Source organism: Chiloscyllium plagiosum, chromosome 20, assembly GCF_004010195.1.
Source record: "Chiloscyllium plagiosum isolate BGI_BamShark_2017 chromosome 20, ASM401019v2, whole genome shotgun sequence".
NCBI classification, from domain to species: domain Eukaryota; kingdom Metazoa; phylum Chordata; class Chondrichthyes; order Orectolobiformes; family Hemiscylliidae; genus Chiloscyllium; species Chiloscyllium plagiosum.
In genome coordinates this window covers 51,524,039-51,539,903 of record NC_057729.1, presented here as the reverse complement: position 1 = coordinate 51,539,903, position 15,865 = coordinate 51,524,039, and the positions used below count along the sequence as shown (strand labels likewise).

General features: G+C 43.8%; 1 protein-coding gene across 2 annotated transcripts in view; it reads right to left on the bottom strand.

Annotated features, from left to right (window-relative positions):
- Nucleotides 1-15,865, bottom strand: part of samhd1 (SAM domain and HD domain 1) — a 65,789-nt gene that overhangs the window by 43,474 nt on the left and 6,450 nt on the right. For both annotated transcript variants that reach the window (XM_043710809.1, XM_043710811.1), the window contains exons 3-5: nt 15,505-15,574; nt 12,312-12,472; nt 8,261-8,376 (exon numbers count right to left, since the gene is read on the bottom strand). In XM_043710809.1, coding sequence (XP_043566744.1) covers nt 8,261-8,376; nt 12,312-12,472; nt 15,505-15,574 — 347 coding nt within the window. The remainder of the gene's footprint in view (nt 1-8,260; nt 8,377-12,311; nt 12,473-15,504; nt 15,575-15,865) is intronic.

The following is a 15,865-nucleotide window of genomic DNA, read 5'->3' as shown; positions in this document are numbered from 1 at the left end:
GAGGGGGCATAGCTTTAAATTGAGGGGTGATAGATATAGGACAGATGTCAGAGGTAGTTTCTTTACTCAGAGAGTAGTAAGGGTATGGAATGCTTTGCCTGCAACGGTAGTAGATTCGCCAACTTTAAGTACATTTAAGTCGTCATTGGACAAGCATATGGACGTACATGGAATAGTGTAGGTTAGATGGGCTTCAGATTGGTATGACAGGTGGGTGCAACATCGAGGGCTGAATGGCCTGTACTGCGCTGTAATGTTCTATGAAGAGGAAACTACATCGAGAGCAATGGACACAATCCATGAGGTAGGTGGATGTGCAGGAAAATCTCTGATGGATGTGAAAAGATCGTTTAGGGCCTTGGACGGAGGGGGTAGATGTGAGAGCAGGTTTTACACTTCTTGTGGCGGCAAGGGAAGGTGCCGGGTGTGGAGGGTGGGTTGATGGGGGATAGACCTGTTGAGCGAGTCATGGAGGGAATGGTCTTTGCAAAATGCAGATAGGGCAGGGAGGGAAATATGTCTCTGTGGTGGGGTCTGATTGTAGACGGCGGAAATGGCAGACGATAATGCACTATATCCAGAGGTTAGCGGGGAGGAAGGTGAGGATCAGGGGGTTCTATTGTTATTGTGGTTGGAGGGGTGGGGTTCAAGGGTGAAGGTGCAGGAAGTGGAGGAGATCTGCTGGAGGGCATTGATCACATGGGGAGGAAATTGCAGTCCTTGAAATAGGAGACCATCTGGGATGTCCTGGTGTGGAATTGCTCCTCCTGGGAACAGATATGGCAGAGGCAGAAGAATTGGGAGTAAGGGATTGCATTCTTATAGGATGGGAGATGGGAGGAGGTGTAGTCCAGGTATCTATGGGAGTCGGTGGGTTTGAAATGAATGTCCATGTTGAGTCGATCATTGGAGATGGAGACGGAGGGGTCCAGGAAAGGGAGGGAAGATCTGAGATGGTCCAGGTGAACTTCAGGTCAGGGTGGAAGGTGTTAGTGAAGTTGAACTGTTTAGGTGCTTCGTGGGAGCACGAGGTGGAACTGATATAATCATTAATGTAGCGAAGGAAAAGGTGCAGGTGTAACTGTGGAAGATGGTGTTCCAAGTATCCTATGAAGAGGCAGGCATAGCTGGGGCCCATGCGGGTGCCCATGATTATTACCCCTTTGGTCTGATGGAAATGGGAGGATTGGAAGGAGAAGTTGTTGAGGGTGAGGACTAGTCCCGCCAATTGAACATGTCCCAGTCGTGCCCTGCTGTGAAATCCATCACAATTCAAATGCTTGACACACCTGTAGAGCAGGAAGAACCCTGATATAATTCTCGTTAACTCAAATATCCAACTAAATAGGGATCAAGCATTGCCTTGAGCGTGTTTAAAAAACTATCAGTCTTCAATTTGTTCATGTTCATTTTCCCTTTGAGTATATTCACCTAAAAATAATTAGTAACAAGGCCACAACTTTTAATTCTGAAACAATAATTCACAATGATGTTTTCAAATTTAGCATTGATATTTTATTTTGGAAATCTGTTTTTGTGAGCTCCTGTAGGAAGCTGTGCCTGGGTGACCCAGGCTGTGAATTTTGGTGGCCTTGCTCTGGCCATTTTATTGCCCTGGCAGATGCTGCTGAATCCTGGATATATACCCTATTGCTTTGTAGGCATCAAGTGCATGTACGGATCCATTGCTACTTTCCTTAACAGCTGTGTAGATTGGCAGACCACATGCCTTAAGTAATCTGCCCCAGGTCCCCAGACTGAAATACACCTGATTTACTGACAAGCTTCGGTTTGCTAACTGCAGCAAAAAACGTCTTCCTTAATTCTATTGCTAGATTAGTGTATTTTTGTGCTGTCTGGAGCCAGTCTCCTTTATCGCTTCTGTCCAGATTCTCAAGTTCCAGCACTATCTGGTTGCTGCATTCACTTCAGAACTGTTTTTGCTTCCCATCTTGTTTCCTACCCTGTGTTGAGTCAAAGGTAAGGCAAGGAAATACAGTATTTTAATGAAGGGATATGCACAAGAGCCAAGGGATACAGAGAAATATAGGATGATAGATCACAAAACAATAATTAGTAAGTCAGTCAGAAGGAGGCAGAATGATTGTGAGAAAGAAATTCAGACATACAATAAGAGATTTCATTGAAAATGGATGAGACATAATAGAATAAGAAGTGAACAGATGAAGTGAAAGTCAAAGTAAGGGGAGAAAGTGAAGACTGCGGATGCTGAAGATCTGAGTCAAAACGTGTGGTGCTGGAAAAGCCCAGCCGGTCAGGCCGCATCCGTGGAGCAGGAGAGCCGAAGTTTTGAGCATAAGCTCTTCATCAGGAATGTGACTGAAAGTCAAAGTATAACAGGTAGCCAGAAGTGATGAAAAAGTAAGTTCTTTTATTAAACTGTTGTGATGATTTTATGGATGTTTTACTAGATTGAATTTCTTTTTTGTAACACTGGTGTTTATGAAGTTAATTGTTTAATATATGTGCATAATTCATAATTTTGAACATATATACAATAGAATCCTTTCATCTAACTGTTAATTGTGTTCCAATGTGGTGCAGTTTTCCTACAACAAGCAATATGTTTTTCTTCACAGCTGCTGCCAACTTCAGTTCCACTGGCTATAACAATTCACAATGGTGCCTTCTATCATTTTCACTCAAGAAAATGATAACATTATAATTTTAAAAATAATTACTTATCATGTTTACAGTTTGCTTCTATCAGATATCTATCCTGAATTATTGACATTGAACATTTCACAAGGGCTTTATGAACATCCTGGTCTTGCTTTTTTTCTGTACAGACTGGAGATGACTTTTGTGTTGTGTAGCAGTTTGAATTGAGATTCGAGTTGTACCTGAGATCAACCATTGTCACTTTTACTCTGTAGTGTTAGAATGACAAATTGTGTATAGCTTAACTCTGGAACGTGAAACATTTTCCCATCTGTGCACCCCCCCTCTCATTTTTGGAGTGATATATTTCACCCTTTCCTCATGTCTGATTTGAAACTAAAAACAGCTTCGCACCAAATCAGCCTAAAGTGATTCTGATCCAGATGAAAGGTGGTTGCCATTGTGAGACCAAAGCCTCACCAGTTGTGAGGGGAAGGATGTTGATCAAAATTAAACATAGCAGAATAAAATATGAGAACAACTGGATTGAATTGCAGAATTTTTCCAGCACCGGAGGAAACCATTCATCCCACAGTATCTTCGCTGGCTCTCCGAATGATCACTGCACCCAAGGTTAGGGGTAGATTCTTTACTCAGCGAGTCGTGAGTTCATGGAATGCCCTGCCAGTAGCAGTGGTGGACTCTCCCTCTTTATGGGCATTTAAATGGGCATTGGATAGGCATATGGAGGATAGTGGGCTAGTGTAGGTTAGGTGGGCTTGGATCGGCGCAACATCGAGGGCCAAAGGGCCTTTACTGCGCTGCATTTTTCTATGTTCTATGTTCTATGTCTTAGTAAGATCACCTCTTATTTTTCCAAACTTGTTAAGGCTGTAGCCTGTCCAACTTGCCCCACAAGATAATCCCTCCATCGACATTGCCTCGGAGCTGCAGTCACTTGGAGGGTCTGCGCGCCCACCAATCCCATGAGAGTCCTACGACTTTCAGTTCTGGAGGTTTCTGCCACAGACTGGCCTCAGAGTTTTGCAAAGCAGCAGGGAAAATGGTAGGGAAACATTGCCATTCCTGGGAATCAGTCGAGAAAACCTTGTGAATTTCGAGAGGATTTGTAGCTCAGGTTGAGGTTCAGGTGGTAAGAATGCTTGCTGAGCTGACAGGTTTGTTTTCAGATGTTTGGTCGCCATGCCAGGTAACATCATCAGTAAGCCTCTGATGAAGCACTGGTGTTCTGTCCCACTTTCTATTTGTGTGTCTTGGTCTTTTAATGTGCGTGATATCAGTTTGGTTCTTTTTCCTCAGAGGTTGGTAAATGGCGTCCAAAAACTAGCCATCAAAAGACATGACCCACTCTCACTAGTATCCTTTCACACAGATGAAGAAGGACACCACTTTGATTGGGACATCACATCCATCCTAGGATAGGCAAAAGAGAGACACACACAGGAATTCCTAGAGACCTGGCATTCAAACTGGAACTCCATCAATAAACACATCAATTTGGACCCCGTTTACCAACCTCTGAGAACAAGAACCGGAAATGATGTCACTCACCTTAATAGACCAAGACACACAAACAAGAAAGCAGGACAAAACACCGGCACTTCACCGGAGGCTCACTGATGATGTTACCGAGCATGGTAATGAGACGTCTGAGAACAAACCTACCAGCTCAGTGAGCAAACTTACAACCTGAGGAAACTCCTCTGAACAGCTTCTAATGTATTTCTATAACTTCTTAACTAAGGAGATCAACACTGTATAGAGTAGTACAGAAGTGGCACGGTGGCACAGTGGTTAGCACTGCTGCCTCACAGTGCCAGAGACCCGGGTTCAATTCCCGACTCAGGCGACTAACTGTGTGGAGTTTGCACATTCTCCCCGTGTCTGCGTGGGTTTCCTCCGGGTGCTCCGGTTTCCTCCCACAGTCCAAAGATGTGCAGGTCAGGTGAATTGGCCGTGCTAAATTGCCCGTAGTGTTAGGTTAAAGGGGTAAATGTAGGGGTATGGGTGGGTTGCGATTCGGCGGGTTGGTGTGGACTTGTTGAGCTGAAGGGCCTATTTCCACACTGTAAGTAATCTAAAAAAAAAAGTGATCTCAATAACATTCTGCACAACAGTAGCAAAACATTTATAACGTTATATTCCATTCCCCATGCAATAAACAACAGCGCCAGAGACCCGGCTTCAATTCCCGTCTCAGGCAACTGTCTGTGTGGAGTTTGCACATTCTCTCAGTGTCTGTGGGGGTTTCATCTGGGTGCTCAGGTTTCCTCCCACAGTCCAAAAATGTGCAGGTTAGGTGAATTGGCCATGCTAAATTGCCCGTAGTGTTAGGTGAAGGGGTAAATGTAGGGGAATGGGTCTGGGTGGGTTGCTCTTCGGAGGGTCGGTGTGGACTTGTTAGGCCGAAGGGCTTGTTTCCACACTGTAAATAACCTAATCTAATCTAATCTAATCATTCCATTTTGACATCGATGACCTACATATTAGGGCAGATCACCAAAACAAAAACCTTACTCTCTGACAAGTTTAAGTTGGAAAGGAGCAGGAGGAGATGGAAATGTGTTGCTGGAAAAGCGCAGCAGGTCAGGCAGCATCTAGGGAACAGGAGAATCGACGTTTCGGGCATTAGCCCTTCTTCAGGAAGAAGGGCTAATGCCCGAAACGTCGATTCTCCTGTTCCCTAGATGCTGCCTGACCTGCTGCGCTTTTCCAGCAACACATTTCCATCTCTGATCTCCAGCATCTGCAGACCTCACTTTCTCCTCAAGGAGCAGGAGGAACCTAGAGAGGAATAAGGAGGCACTTGGAGACCTTAGACTTTTGAAAGTTACAAGCACAATGGTTAGTGATAGGGTAATGATAATTGGAGGAACACATCTATCGTGCAGGGTTACGGAGCTATGGTTACAGAATGAGTGAGGGACAAGGCCATCAAAGGACTTGGAAATCAGGCTGAGAATTTAAAATCAAAGTGTTTGTTTACCTCTGGTATGGTCAGAAATATTAGATGTGTTGACTCAATGTATTACTTTGGGTCAGTATTTACAGTGGATGAAAAAACCAGCATGCCAGAAAGCACAAGGAAACTAATCATGAAAGTGTGTTAGGGACCCAACAAAGTAACAGTTATAGCACTAAAGCATTTCAAACTCCTCGGGTCAGATACTTTAAAACCCTGCGATAGAAACCAGGATGAGAACACCGAAGATTCTGGTATAGGGACACCCAAAACGTTGTCACGACTCGGGTGGATTTAGTTTTAGATTAAAAGAAATCGTATGTCACTTCATTATTTAATGAAAGTGAACTTGGTGTATATAGACTTCCAGAAGGAGGACAACACAGACTTGAGTAAAGGTATAGGTCATGGAATAAAGATGACAGCAGCAATGACACAAAACCAGCTGAGTAATAGGAAACAAAAAGTAATGATGCTGCCAGGCCTGCTGAGTTTCTCCAGCAATTTGTTTGTGTTTCAGATCTTCATTATTGGCAGTTCTTTGTTTTATTGCAGAAAGCAATGGTCAATGGATGTCTTTCAGGCTGTAAGGTAGTTTGTTGTGGAGTTTTCCAGGGATCAGTACTGGGATGCTTCATTTTCCTGAAATATATTTATCTTCTGGAGCTTGGTGGGCAGGGACATGAAAAATTGTAAACCTTGAGGAGAACCGTGCAGAACTCAAAAGGACATAACTAAGTTGGTAGACTGAGCAGAAAGATGACAAGTGAGGTTCAATGGAGAGATTTTAATAGGTAGAACATGGAAATAAAACAAAGGGCACAAGTGAAAAAGGAGCAGGAACAGAGGAAAGGAAGTGGAAACACAAAGAATACGGATAACAGACAAGAATTTCATTTGGGAAGGTATGTTTTGTTAACAGGATCAATGTTAAAGCATCACCTATTCATTGTATTCAGCAACACCTTAATAGAATAGGATAGAAAGCATATATCCAGTTTGCCAATGGCACAAAGCTATGTAGTTTTAGATGGTTATCAACTAAATCCACAAATATCTTATTTGTAATTTTAAATGCAAAACTGTGTTAAGTGGATTTCAACGTAAGAGAATGTGAGATCATTTGTTTTGGAGCTAACTGATCTAGTCCCATTTGCCAGCACTTGGCCCATATTCCTCCAAACCCTTCCTATTCATGCACCCATCCAGATGCCTTTTAAATGTTGTAATTGTACCAGCATCCACCACTTCCTCTGGCAGCTCATTCCATATACGCACCACACTCTACATAAGAAAAGTTGTCCCTATAGTCCCTTTAAAATCCTTTCCCACTCACCTTAAACCCATGCCCTCTATCATGAGCTCCTCTTGGGAAAAGACTGCAATGTCTTAAATCCTGTAAACTGAGAGGTGTAAATGTGGAAACCAAGTCAAAATAACGGTATCTTCAAGGACTCATGGTGGCTCAGTGGTTAGCACTGCTGCCTCTCTGCACCAGGGACCCGGGTTCGATTCCAGCCTTGGGCGACTGTCTGTGTGATATTTGCACAATCTCCCCATGTCTGCGTGGGTTGTCTCCAGGTGCTCCAGTTTCCTCCCACAGTCCAAAGGTGTGCAGGTTAGATGAATTGGCCATGCTAAATTGCCCATAGTGTTCAGGAATGTGTAGGTTTGGTGCATTATTCAGGGGAAATGCACAGTCTAGGGTAGGGGAATGAGTCTGGGTGGGTGACTCTCAGAGGGTCAGTTTGGACTCCTTGGGCCAAATGATCTGTCTCCACACTGTAGAATTTCTATGATTTTATGATAATCGCTTTTGCCTTATTGAGAATTAGAGAGGAGCTAAATTATTAGCATTTCTCACATTATAGCTCAAGTAGAAACTGCACCTTCATCGCTAACATTTAAAATGACACTACAAAAGTAGGGAGAATTGCTTGAATTCTTACTATGAAATGCCTAATTTTCACAGTCACGACCCGAGACAGAGACAAAGGTTAGAGGTTAGGTGTAAGCAGGGTGGTCAGTCCAGATTGCAATGGTGGAGGGAGACATTGTTAAAGATTAACAGTGGTATATTTTGCTAACCTTGAAGTCTGTCCAGTTTGGACCACAACTTGTGTCTCGCAACAGACCAAGGCAATCCCGCTAATCAGTATTGCACAATACTCCACAAAACCATGCAGTTGTGAACAGCGGCTACATCAAAAGGACATAAACTGAGTCTCACAGTTAGTAGGAATGCAGATTGCATTCCATTTCCTAAAGGGTCACTGGGATACTGAAGGAACCAGAACCATCAACAATAACTTAACACTCATAGCCTTCACTCTTCACATTTAAAACATTACAGTCAGCCCTACCAGGATATCAGTCAATGTCCTGCTAATAGTTTGGATACCAGTCACATATCCTGGTGAATGTTGCTTTGGAATACTGAAGCCTCCAGTTGTGACATTTCCTAAACAAGTCTGGAAATTAAACAATCCTGTAGAACTTAAGCACAGTGATGTTTTCACCCACTGCGCACTTTGCATATGAAACTTCTAACCCCGAAGCAAATAAAACATGACAATCTTGCTCAAAAGCAAAAAAAAAGCACTCACACAGAGGTAGCATCCTCTTGCAACAGCTCCTACAGAGCAGCTCACTCACCCAGATCGTGGCAAAGTCCTGCAATCTGTACACACAGTATGTCGCGATGGTTAATCCGCAGTTCTGGTTGCCGTTCAGCAAGAGCTTTAACCAACTGGCCTGCCAGGTATCCCACACTATAGGGCAACAGACCAGAATAAACTTAACAAGGACATACACAATGCTTTGTACATTAACTATCATGAGGTTTCTAATAGACTAAACACCCCTGAATTTTCTTTGTGAAAATCACTTAATTAAATGCAACCAGCTTTTCGATAGCTGAGTTTTTACAATAAGGTAAACAATCGATTGTCTCTGGAATGTAAATACAGATGAGATATGGATGCTTGTACACTGCCTTTTGGAGTCAGATTGAAAGACAGATTATATCCCGAGTTCTCCCATCCCGACTTCAACATCAGTTTCCTGTTCTGGGGATAGGCTGGTCAGTGATATCCTCTACAAACCTCCCCCGACCCCCACCCCCCAACTTCCACAGTTACCTTTTTCTCCATCACTGTTACATCTGTTCTGACAATGCCAGCATCCAGTAAAGGTGAGGGCCTCAGAAATACTCACCTTTTTCCTCAGCCAAGGATTTTTGCACTCTGGCTCTCAGCCAGGTCTGACTCATCTCCCACACTCTGCCCTCACCCCTTCTCTACCCTCCCACAATATTGACAGGGTCCCCCCCCCCCCCAGCTTTGACAAAGGGTCAGTTAGACTCGAAACGTCAGCTCTTTTCTCTTCTTACAGATGCTGCCAGACCTGCTGAGATTTTCCAGCATTTTCTCTTTTGGTTTCATGCTATCTCCCATCCCTTTTTCTGCTCAAGTGTCTCCTTCCCCCTCTCTCTCTCTCTCTCTGGGCTCCAGCTCCAACTCTCACTCTTCCCCCCCCATCCCTGGTCTTCAGCACATGTACCACATTTTCCTCTTTACTGTCAGACCAGCTGAGTTTCTCCAGCAATTTCTGCTTTTATCGCAGGAGCTGCAGATTGTGCATCAATCATTATTGGATCCTGTATGATTTTGTAAGGTCCATAAAATATAGGATTGTCTGCATTTTTACAAAACTGCAGAATTATGTGGAGAAATTGAGTAGATTGGGTTTATACTCAAGAGTTTCGAAGAGTGAGTAGAGACCATATTGCAACATATGAGTGAACATAAAAAGGGATTTGACAGGATAGAAGCAGAGAGGTTGTTAATCCTAGAGGGAGAGGCTAGGACCAGAGGGTATAATCTCAGATTAAAGATTGATGCAGAGAGGTTGTTAATCCTGGTGGGAGAGACTAGGAACAGAGGGCATAATCTTAGACTAAGGGGTTGCTCATTTAAGACAGAGATGAGGAGGAATTTCTTTCCTCAGAGAGTAGTGAATTTACTGAATTCTGTACTGCAGAGTGGTGTGATAGACAACTATCTTAAAAAGATCAGCCATGGAGTCAAAGTTGATCAGTTCAGCCACGGAAGGGTGGATTCAATGGGCCAATTAGCCTAACTATGCACATACTCATCATGGCCTCAGGGAGTTTTAATCCAGGAATCAAAATATCAAACCTCCATCCAAATCCAAGATTTTACTCAGGATGAAGTTACACTCATATGGAGGTAGTCTGCATCAAGTCATAGGTGAGGAATTGCCTTTGAACAATTGTCACTGCTGTAATTTTTAAAAAATTCATTCACAAGATGAGGGCATCTCCAGCTTGATCAGCATTTATTGCCCATCCTTAATTGCCCAGAGGGGAGTTAAGAGTCAACCACATTGCTGTGCATCTGGGATCACATGCAGGCCAGACCAGGTAAGGATGGCAGTTTCCTTCCCTAAAGGACATTATTGGACCAGGTGGGTTTTTGCAACAATGGATTCATGGTCATCATTAAACTCTAATTTCCAGCTATTTATTGAATTCAAATTCCACTATCTGCCGTGGTGGGATTCGTAACCAGGTCCCCAGAACAATGCCTGGGTCTGTGGATTAATTTTCCAGTGATAACACACTAGACTGTTGCCTCCTCTGTGACAGTCCATTTGTACCTACCCATACAGCAATGAAACAAACAATTAGTTTATGAAGGATGGCTGAATGAACAGCAATTTGGCAGAAAGCTGGTGCCTCTTGGGCAGGTACTTGTCAAAGAACTATACCTCACATACTTTAAATCACTCTGTCAGGAACAGACTGCAGTGTCACTGAAACCTACATCCCCAGTGGTCATTCTGTGTCTTAGCTGGTTTTTTGAACTGCATTCAATTGTGTTTCGATCCACTTTCTGTTTGTAACATGGCAAGTTCCTCATCAAAGAACATCCAGTTCCTTTGTGGAATTATATACGGAATCAGCTTCCACCATCTTTTATAGCAGGTATCCATGTGACATGGAATCCCTACAATGTGGAAACAGACAAGTCCACACACCGACCCTCCAAAGATTAACCCTCCCAGACCTATTCCTATATTTACCCCTGGCTAATGCACCTAACCTACACATCCCTGAACACTATGGGCAATTTAGGTTGGCCAATTCACCTAACCTGCACATCTCTGGATTGTGGGAGAAAACCGGGGCACCTAGAGGAAATCCACACAGACACGGGGAGAATGTGCAAACTCCGCACAGTCGCCAGAGGCTGGAGTCAAACCTGGGGCCCTGGTGCTGAGGCAGCAGTGCTAACCACCGAGCCGCCCCAAACTAGCTCAAGCTTCTAGAATGGACATGAACTCTCAACCTTCAGGCTCAGGGGCCTAGTGCTATCAATAGGCCAAGCTAATATGAAAGGTTCAAAACATCAACATGCAAAACTCTCATTGCTGTGATCTCAGTTTCCATATCATGTTTAGTTAAATTTATACAACCTTTAAGGAGCAGAAATATTTATCCATGTAGTTTTCCAGACTAAACACTGTGCTAATACTTAGTAGAATCCCTTCCTTTGATTTTAGAATTCTGACCAGTTCGATCACATATCCCACTGAAAAAGAAGCATCCAATTGCTTGCACGCATATACCATCTATGGTATGGTAAACAGACCAAAGACACTTCACGGCAGCATAAACCAGACAAAATGTGACACCGAAGTTACAAAAGGAGATATCAGGACAAAATGACAGCAGCTTGGACGAAGGCATAAGAGAGATCCTAAAGCAGGAAAAAGAAAAAAAGTGGAGAAATTTCAGGGGTCAATTCCAGAACTTCAGATCATTTCTTTTTAAATGCATTAATGGGATTTAAGTGTTGTTAGCTACACCAGCACCTGGTTGCCTTCCTAAACAGCAGACGGTTGGAGTAATGTTAGTCAGGAATGTACAGGAGGGCAGAACTTGCGAAGTGCAATGATGCTGGACAGTTATATCGAAGTGGAGGAGAGCAGACAAGAGGAAGAGAAGGGGTGGCAATGGAGGGATGGAAATTTTAAAAATCACTGGAATGACAGTTCAAAAGGTCAGTGATCACAGAATCAGGGGTTAAAGAGGGTCTCATATGATACAAGCAGCAGAGTCTTGTAGAATTGGAAGCTTTTGGAGGATGGAAGATCCAAGGCCAACAATGAGTGTGTTAAAATAGTGGGGTCTGATTGATGGTTTGATCACCAAATGGATATAATATATTCCTACGTCCCCATCATGTTATGGAAATATGTATATTTTGATCACAATTTCAAGCAGAAAGTTATAACTTAAAAAGGCATCACTTTTGAATGCTCAGCAGTGATAGGGAGGTGGATAAGCTCCCAGACATCATTTTATTTATTCAGTGATCTTATTGGAGAATAACTAAAGAAACACAGAAGTCCAGAAGTAAATCTTATTGAACTATTTGAAATCCAGGAGCCTAGGGAATCTTCCCCAAGAAATGCTCCAACAATTAATCGACATGTTTTGGAGATTGGCACTGAGCCGAGTCTCAGTTTTAAGTAGTCTTATGTGCATGAGTGGAAAATGAGATGTTGCTGCATTGAGCTTCACTGGAGCACTATTAGCAGGTCAAGAAATGTTAGCAATGGGCTTGTTCTCATCAAGTACTTTCTACTTTTAGGATAAATTCCTTCCAGGGCTCCTCACCCGATGGAATGCTCGAATCTGTTGTGTGAAGCACCTGGATATACAAAATACGTCCCACCCAGCTGCTTGATGAAGCGGAGCCGCTGAAATTGTGGAGTGTCAATGATCCGGACGAGGACTGGATGCATCTCAATGTGTCCGTGGATCGGGTCATTGAATACCTGCAGGAAAAACCAAGTACCTCACATTACATGCCAGAGTTACAAGCGTGACTGTATGTACAAATCCCACACACAGGTTAATCAAATTAATTAGTCATTTGAAATTACACAGATCTGTTATTAAAATAGGTATTTTCTCAACACAGCACAAGCCATTCAGACCAAATGTTCTATGCTAGCGTTAAGGATGTCTGGGAGTCTCCTCCAATCGTCTCTATCGCACCCCAACAACATACCCTTCTATTTCTTTGTCCCTCACATACTTATCTAGCATCTGGTTAAATAGATCTGTCCCTCGCTGCAGGACAGTCCCCACATTCCAATCATTCTCTGGGTAAAGGGGATACTTTGGATTTTGCCATTGGTTTGATTCATGATTTGGGGCCCTGGTTTTCGAATTCCCCACAAGTGGGAAACCCTCTTCTAGGCGTACCCTACAGAATCCCTTCATCAATGACCTTCACTGGGTCACATTTCATTCTTTTCTTTTCTAAAAGGTAAAATAAACCTTGCCTGTCCAGCCTCTGATTGTTGAGAGAGTTTACAAAAATGCAATAGTATAGTGACGAGGTCTTTGTGCTGAATGCTGGTGCTGTGGCTCACTCACAGAGCTCGAGTCGCTGTGGCAGTTTCCACTTTTACACATGTTGCAGTCTGCATCGATGGACAACGATAGAAGAGGTTCCAACTCTGATCATCACGTAGCTGACCAGGAGTCTTTCCCACTCTTACCACCAGCTCTTTGCCAGCTTATTTGGCCACTTTATGAATACACCTACCATGGCCATCAAGTCTTGGGGTTGGATTTGAACTCAAGAGCTTCTGGCACTTGGACAGGAGCCAAATCTTACTTTGTTTTGGTCAAGTCTGAATTGTGACATGCTTTGTTTGAAGGAATTTCCATCATGCGGCCTAGCAATTTTCTCGCTGCATGTTACCAAATTCACCTCTAACTCCCAAGACTGCCCAACATTTAGCTCCTCACACCTGACGTGGACAGCATCCCAATTCTGAACACTAAGTTGCAGACTGACCATGTCCAAGCTCCTGGATTGGTCCCAGACGTAGCCTTTGACTCATTGGACCACGAGCCCCTGACAGAAAACTATGCACCATGACTTGTCAGAGGCCCTGCTGACAACCACGATGAGCTTCCTGGTTTGGTACCTTCACCAAATGGCAAGGCAAGACAAGACAAAAGTTATATCAGCCTGGTATCTCTGGCTGAGAGCTGGAAATGTGTTGCTGGAAAAGCGCAGCAGGTCAGGCAGCATCCAGGGAACAGGAGAATCGACGTTTCGGGCATAAGCCCTTCTTCAGGAATGACCTCACTTTCTCCTCAAAGATCTCTGGCTGAGAGCAAAACACAAGAAAGCAAGGCAAGAGAAGACAAAGCAAGGATGCTGTGAGCATCGCTAGGCTCAGAGTGAGTGCGCAGTCCATGAGCTGAGTGGATGTTGCTGAGTACACAGTGAGTAATGCAGCATGACAATGATAGTTGCTGGCATAACCCTGTGGTACAGAAGCAAACTGTTAGCAGACTGAAGATATGCCAGGAGGGTTTGTAGAAGCTGACACTCATCAAATACCAATGTCTATGGAGCATGGAGCATGACCCAAAACATTGACGCCTGGTGCCCAACATGGAGATTGTTCAGAGCAAATGGGAGGTAAATTCACTGGATAACCACTCTGGTTTCCAGGTCAGACGTTTTCAACATCAAGCTCATTTTGGATATTATTGAGCTATAGGGAGAGGCTGAATAGACTGGGACTGTTTTCCCAGGAGCATCGGAGGCTGAGGGGTGACCTTATAATGATTTATAAAATCATGCGGGGCATGGATAGAATAAATAGACAATTTTTTTTCCTTGGGGTGGAAGAGTCTAGAAGTAGAGGGCATAGGGCTTGGGTGAAGGGGGAATGATATAAAAGGGACCTAAGGGGCAACTTTTTCACACAGACGGTGGTATGTGTATGGAATGAGCTGCCAGAGGAAGCAGTGGAGTCTGGTACAATTGCAACATTTAAAAGGCATCTGGATGGGTATATCAATAGGAAGGGTTTGGAGGGATATGGGCCAAGTGCTGGCAGGTGGGACTAGATTAGGTTGGGATATCTGGTCAGCATGGACGAGTTCAACCAAAGGGTTTGTTTCCGTGCTGTACGTCTCTGTGACTCTAATTTGTGAAGAAGGTGGTTAACAAGCAATAATCCCCCTTAACTGGCAACGCAGCACTAATTAGGGAGAAGCCCACCATGGCATGTGGAAAGCATAAGAGATTAAATGAGTTGCTCCAGGTTGCGATGGGTCTCACCAGACTTCTCACCCGATGTTGCCACAAATCTCTCCGACCCATAAGATTCTTTCCAGCAAAAGTGGCCAATGCGTCACAAAACCCCCCCATAACAAAGCAGCACCACATTCTACTTCCTCATACATAACCCTCCCCCTCCATCACTTTTCTTGCGGCATCTAAAATAACTCTACAGAGGGCTGTATCCCATCACCTAGTCATTCTTTAGTTACATATGAACAGTCCTTGACTACAGTACTGCCTCATACAGAGCCAGGTACTGGATTGTCAGTATCTCCGACATTCATTTTTTTTTCCCTCAGTCTCCTCTCCTCCATAATACAGAAAAGTGGAGAGTCTTTCACTCTCACTGATCCAGCTCCCTCAGAGCCATCTCGAAGAGTATAAAATTGTCTGATTTTCTTTTTATTTCTTTCCCTCCCACATTACCGCCCGACAACGGTAATGCTTATTTTTCCCCAGCACCCATGTCGCATGTGTGCAGGTGTTGGACACAGTGAAGACATTCACCTTTTCTATCTGTCAGCTAGAACTCCTTAACTGGACCAGATTAACAGCCCCAGTTAGGGAACTCATACTCTGAGGTCCATTTAGTTGGCTGACTGCATTACAGTCGCTACAGCATCCTCCTCCAAACACTCATTGTGGCCAGTAGCCAGACAAGGGGAAACTAGACTTAAGGCTGTCCAATTTCTCCTTCAGCTGTATACCTACCTTCATATCAATAGGTTTCTGCCACAGCAAATCAATACACTTGATCAAATCCAAGCGTTCACCAAGACATCTGCAAAAACACAAACAAAACAGCATCACCACAAAGATTATGAATCTTAGCTTACAAAGAAGCTGCCAATCTGTGACAGACAATGCCCACTTATCAGGGAGGAGAAAGTGAGGACTGCAGAGTACCAGAGTTGAAAAACACAGCAGGCCAGGCAGCATCCGAGGAGCAGGAGAATCGACGTTTCGGGCATAAGCTTTTCTTCAGGAATGAGGCTGGTGTGCCAAGCGGGCTGAGATAAAAGGTAGGGGGGTATCTCAGCCCGCTTGGCACACCAGCCTCATTCCTGAAGAA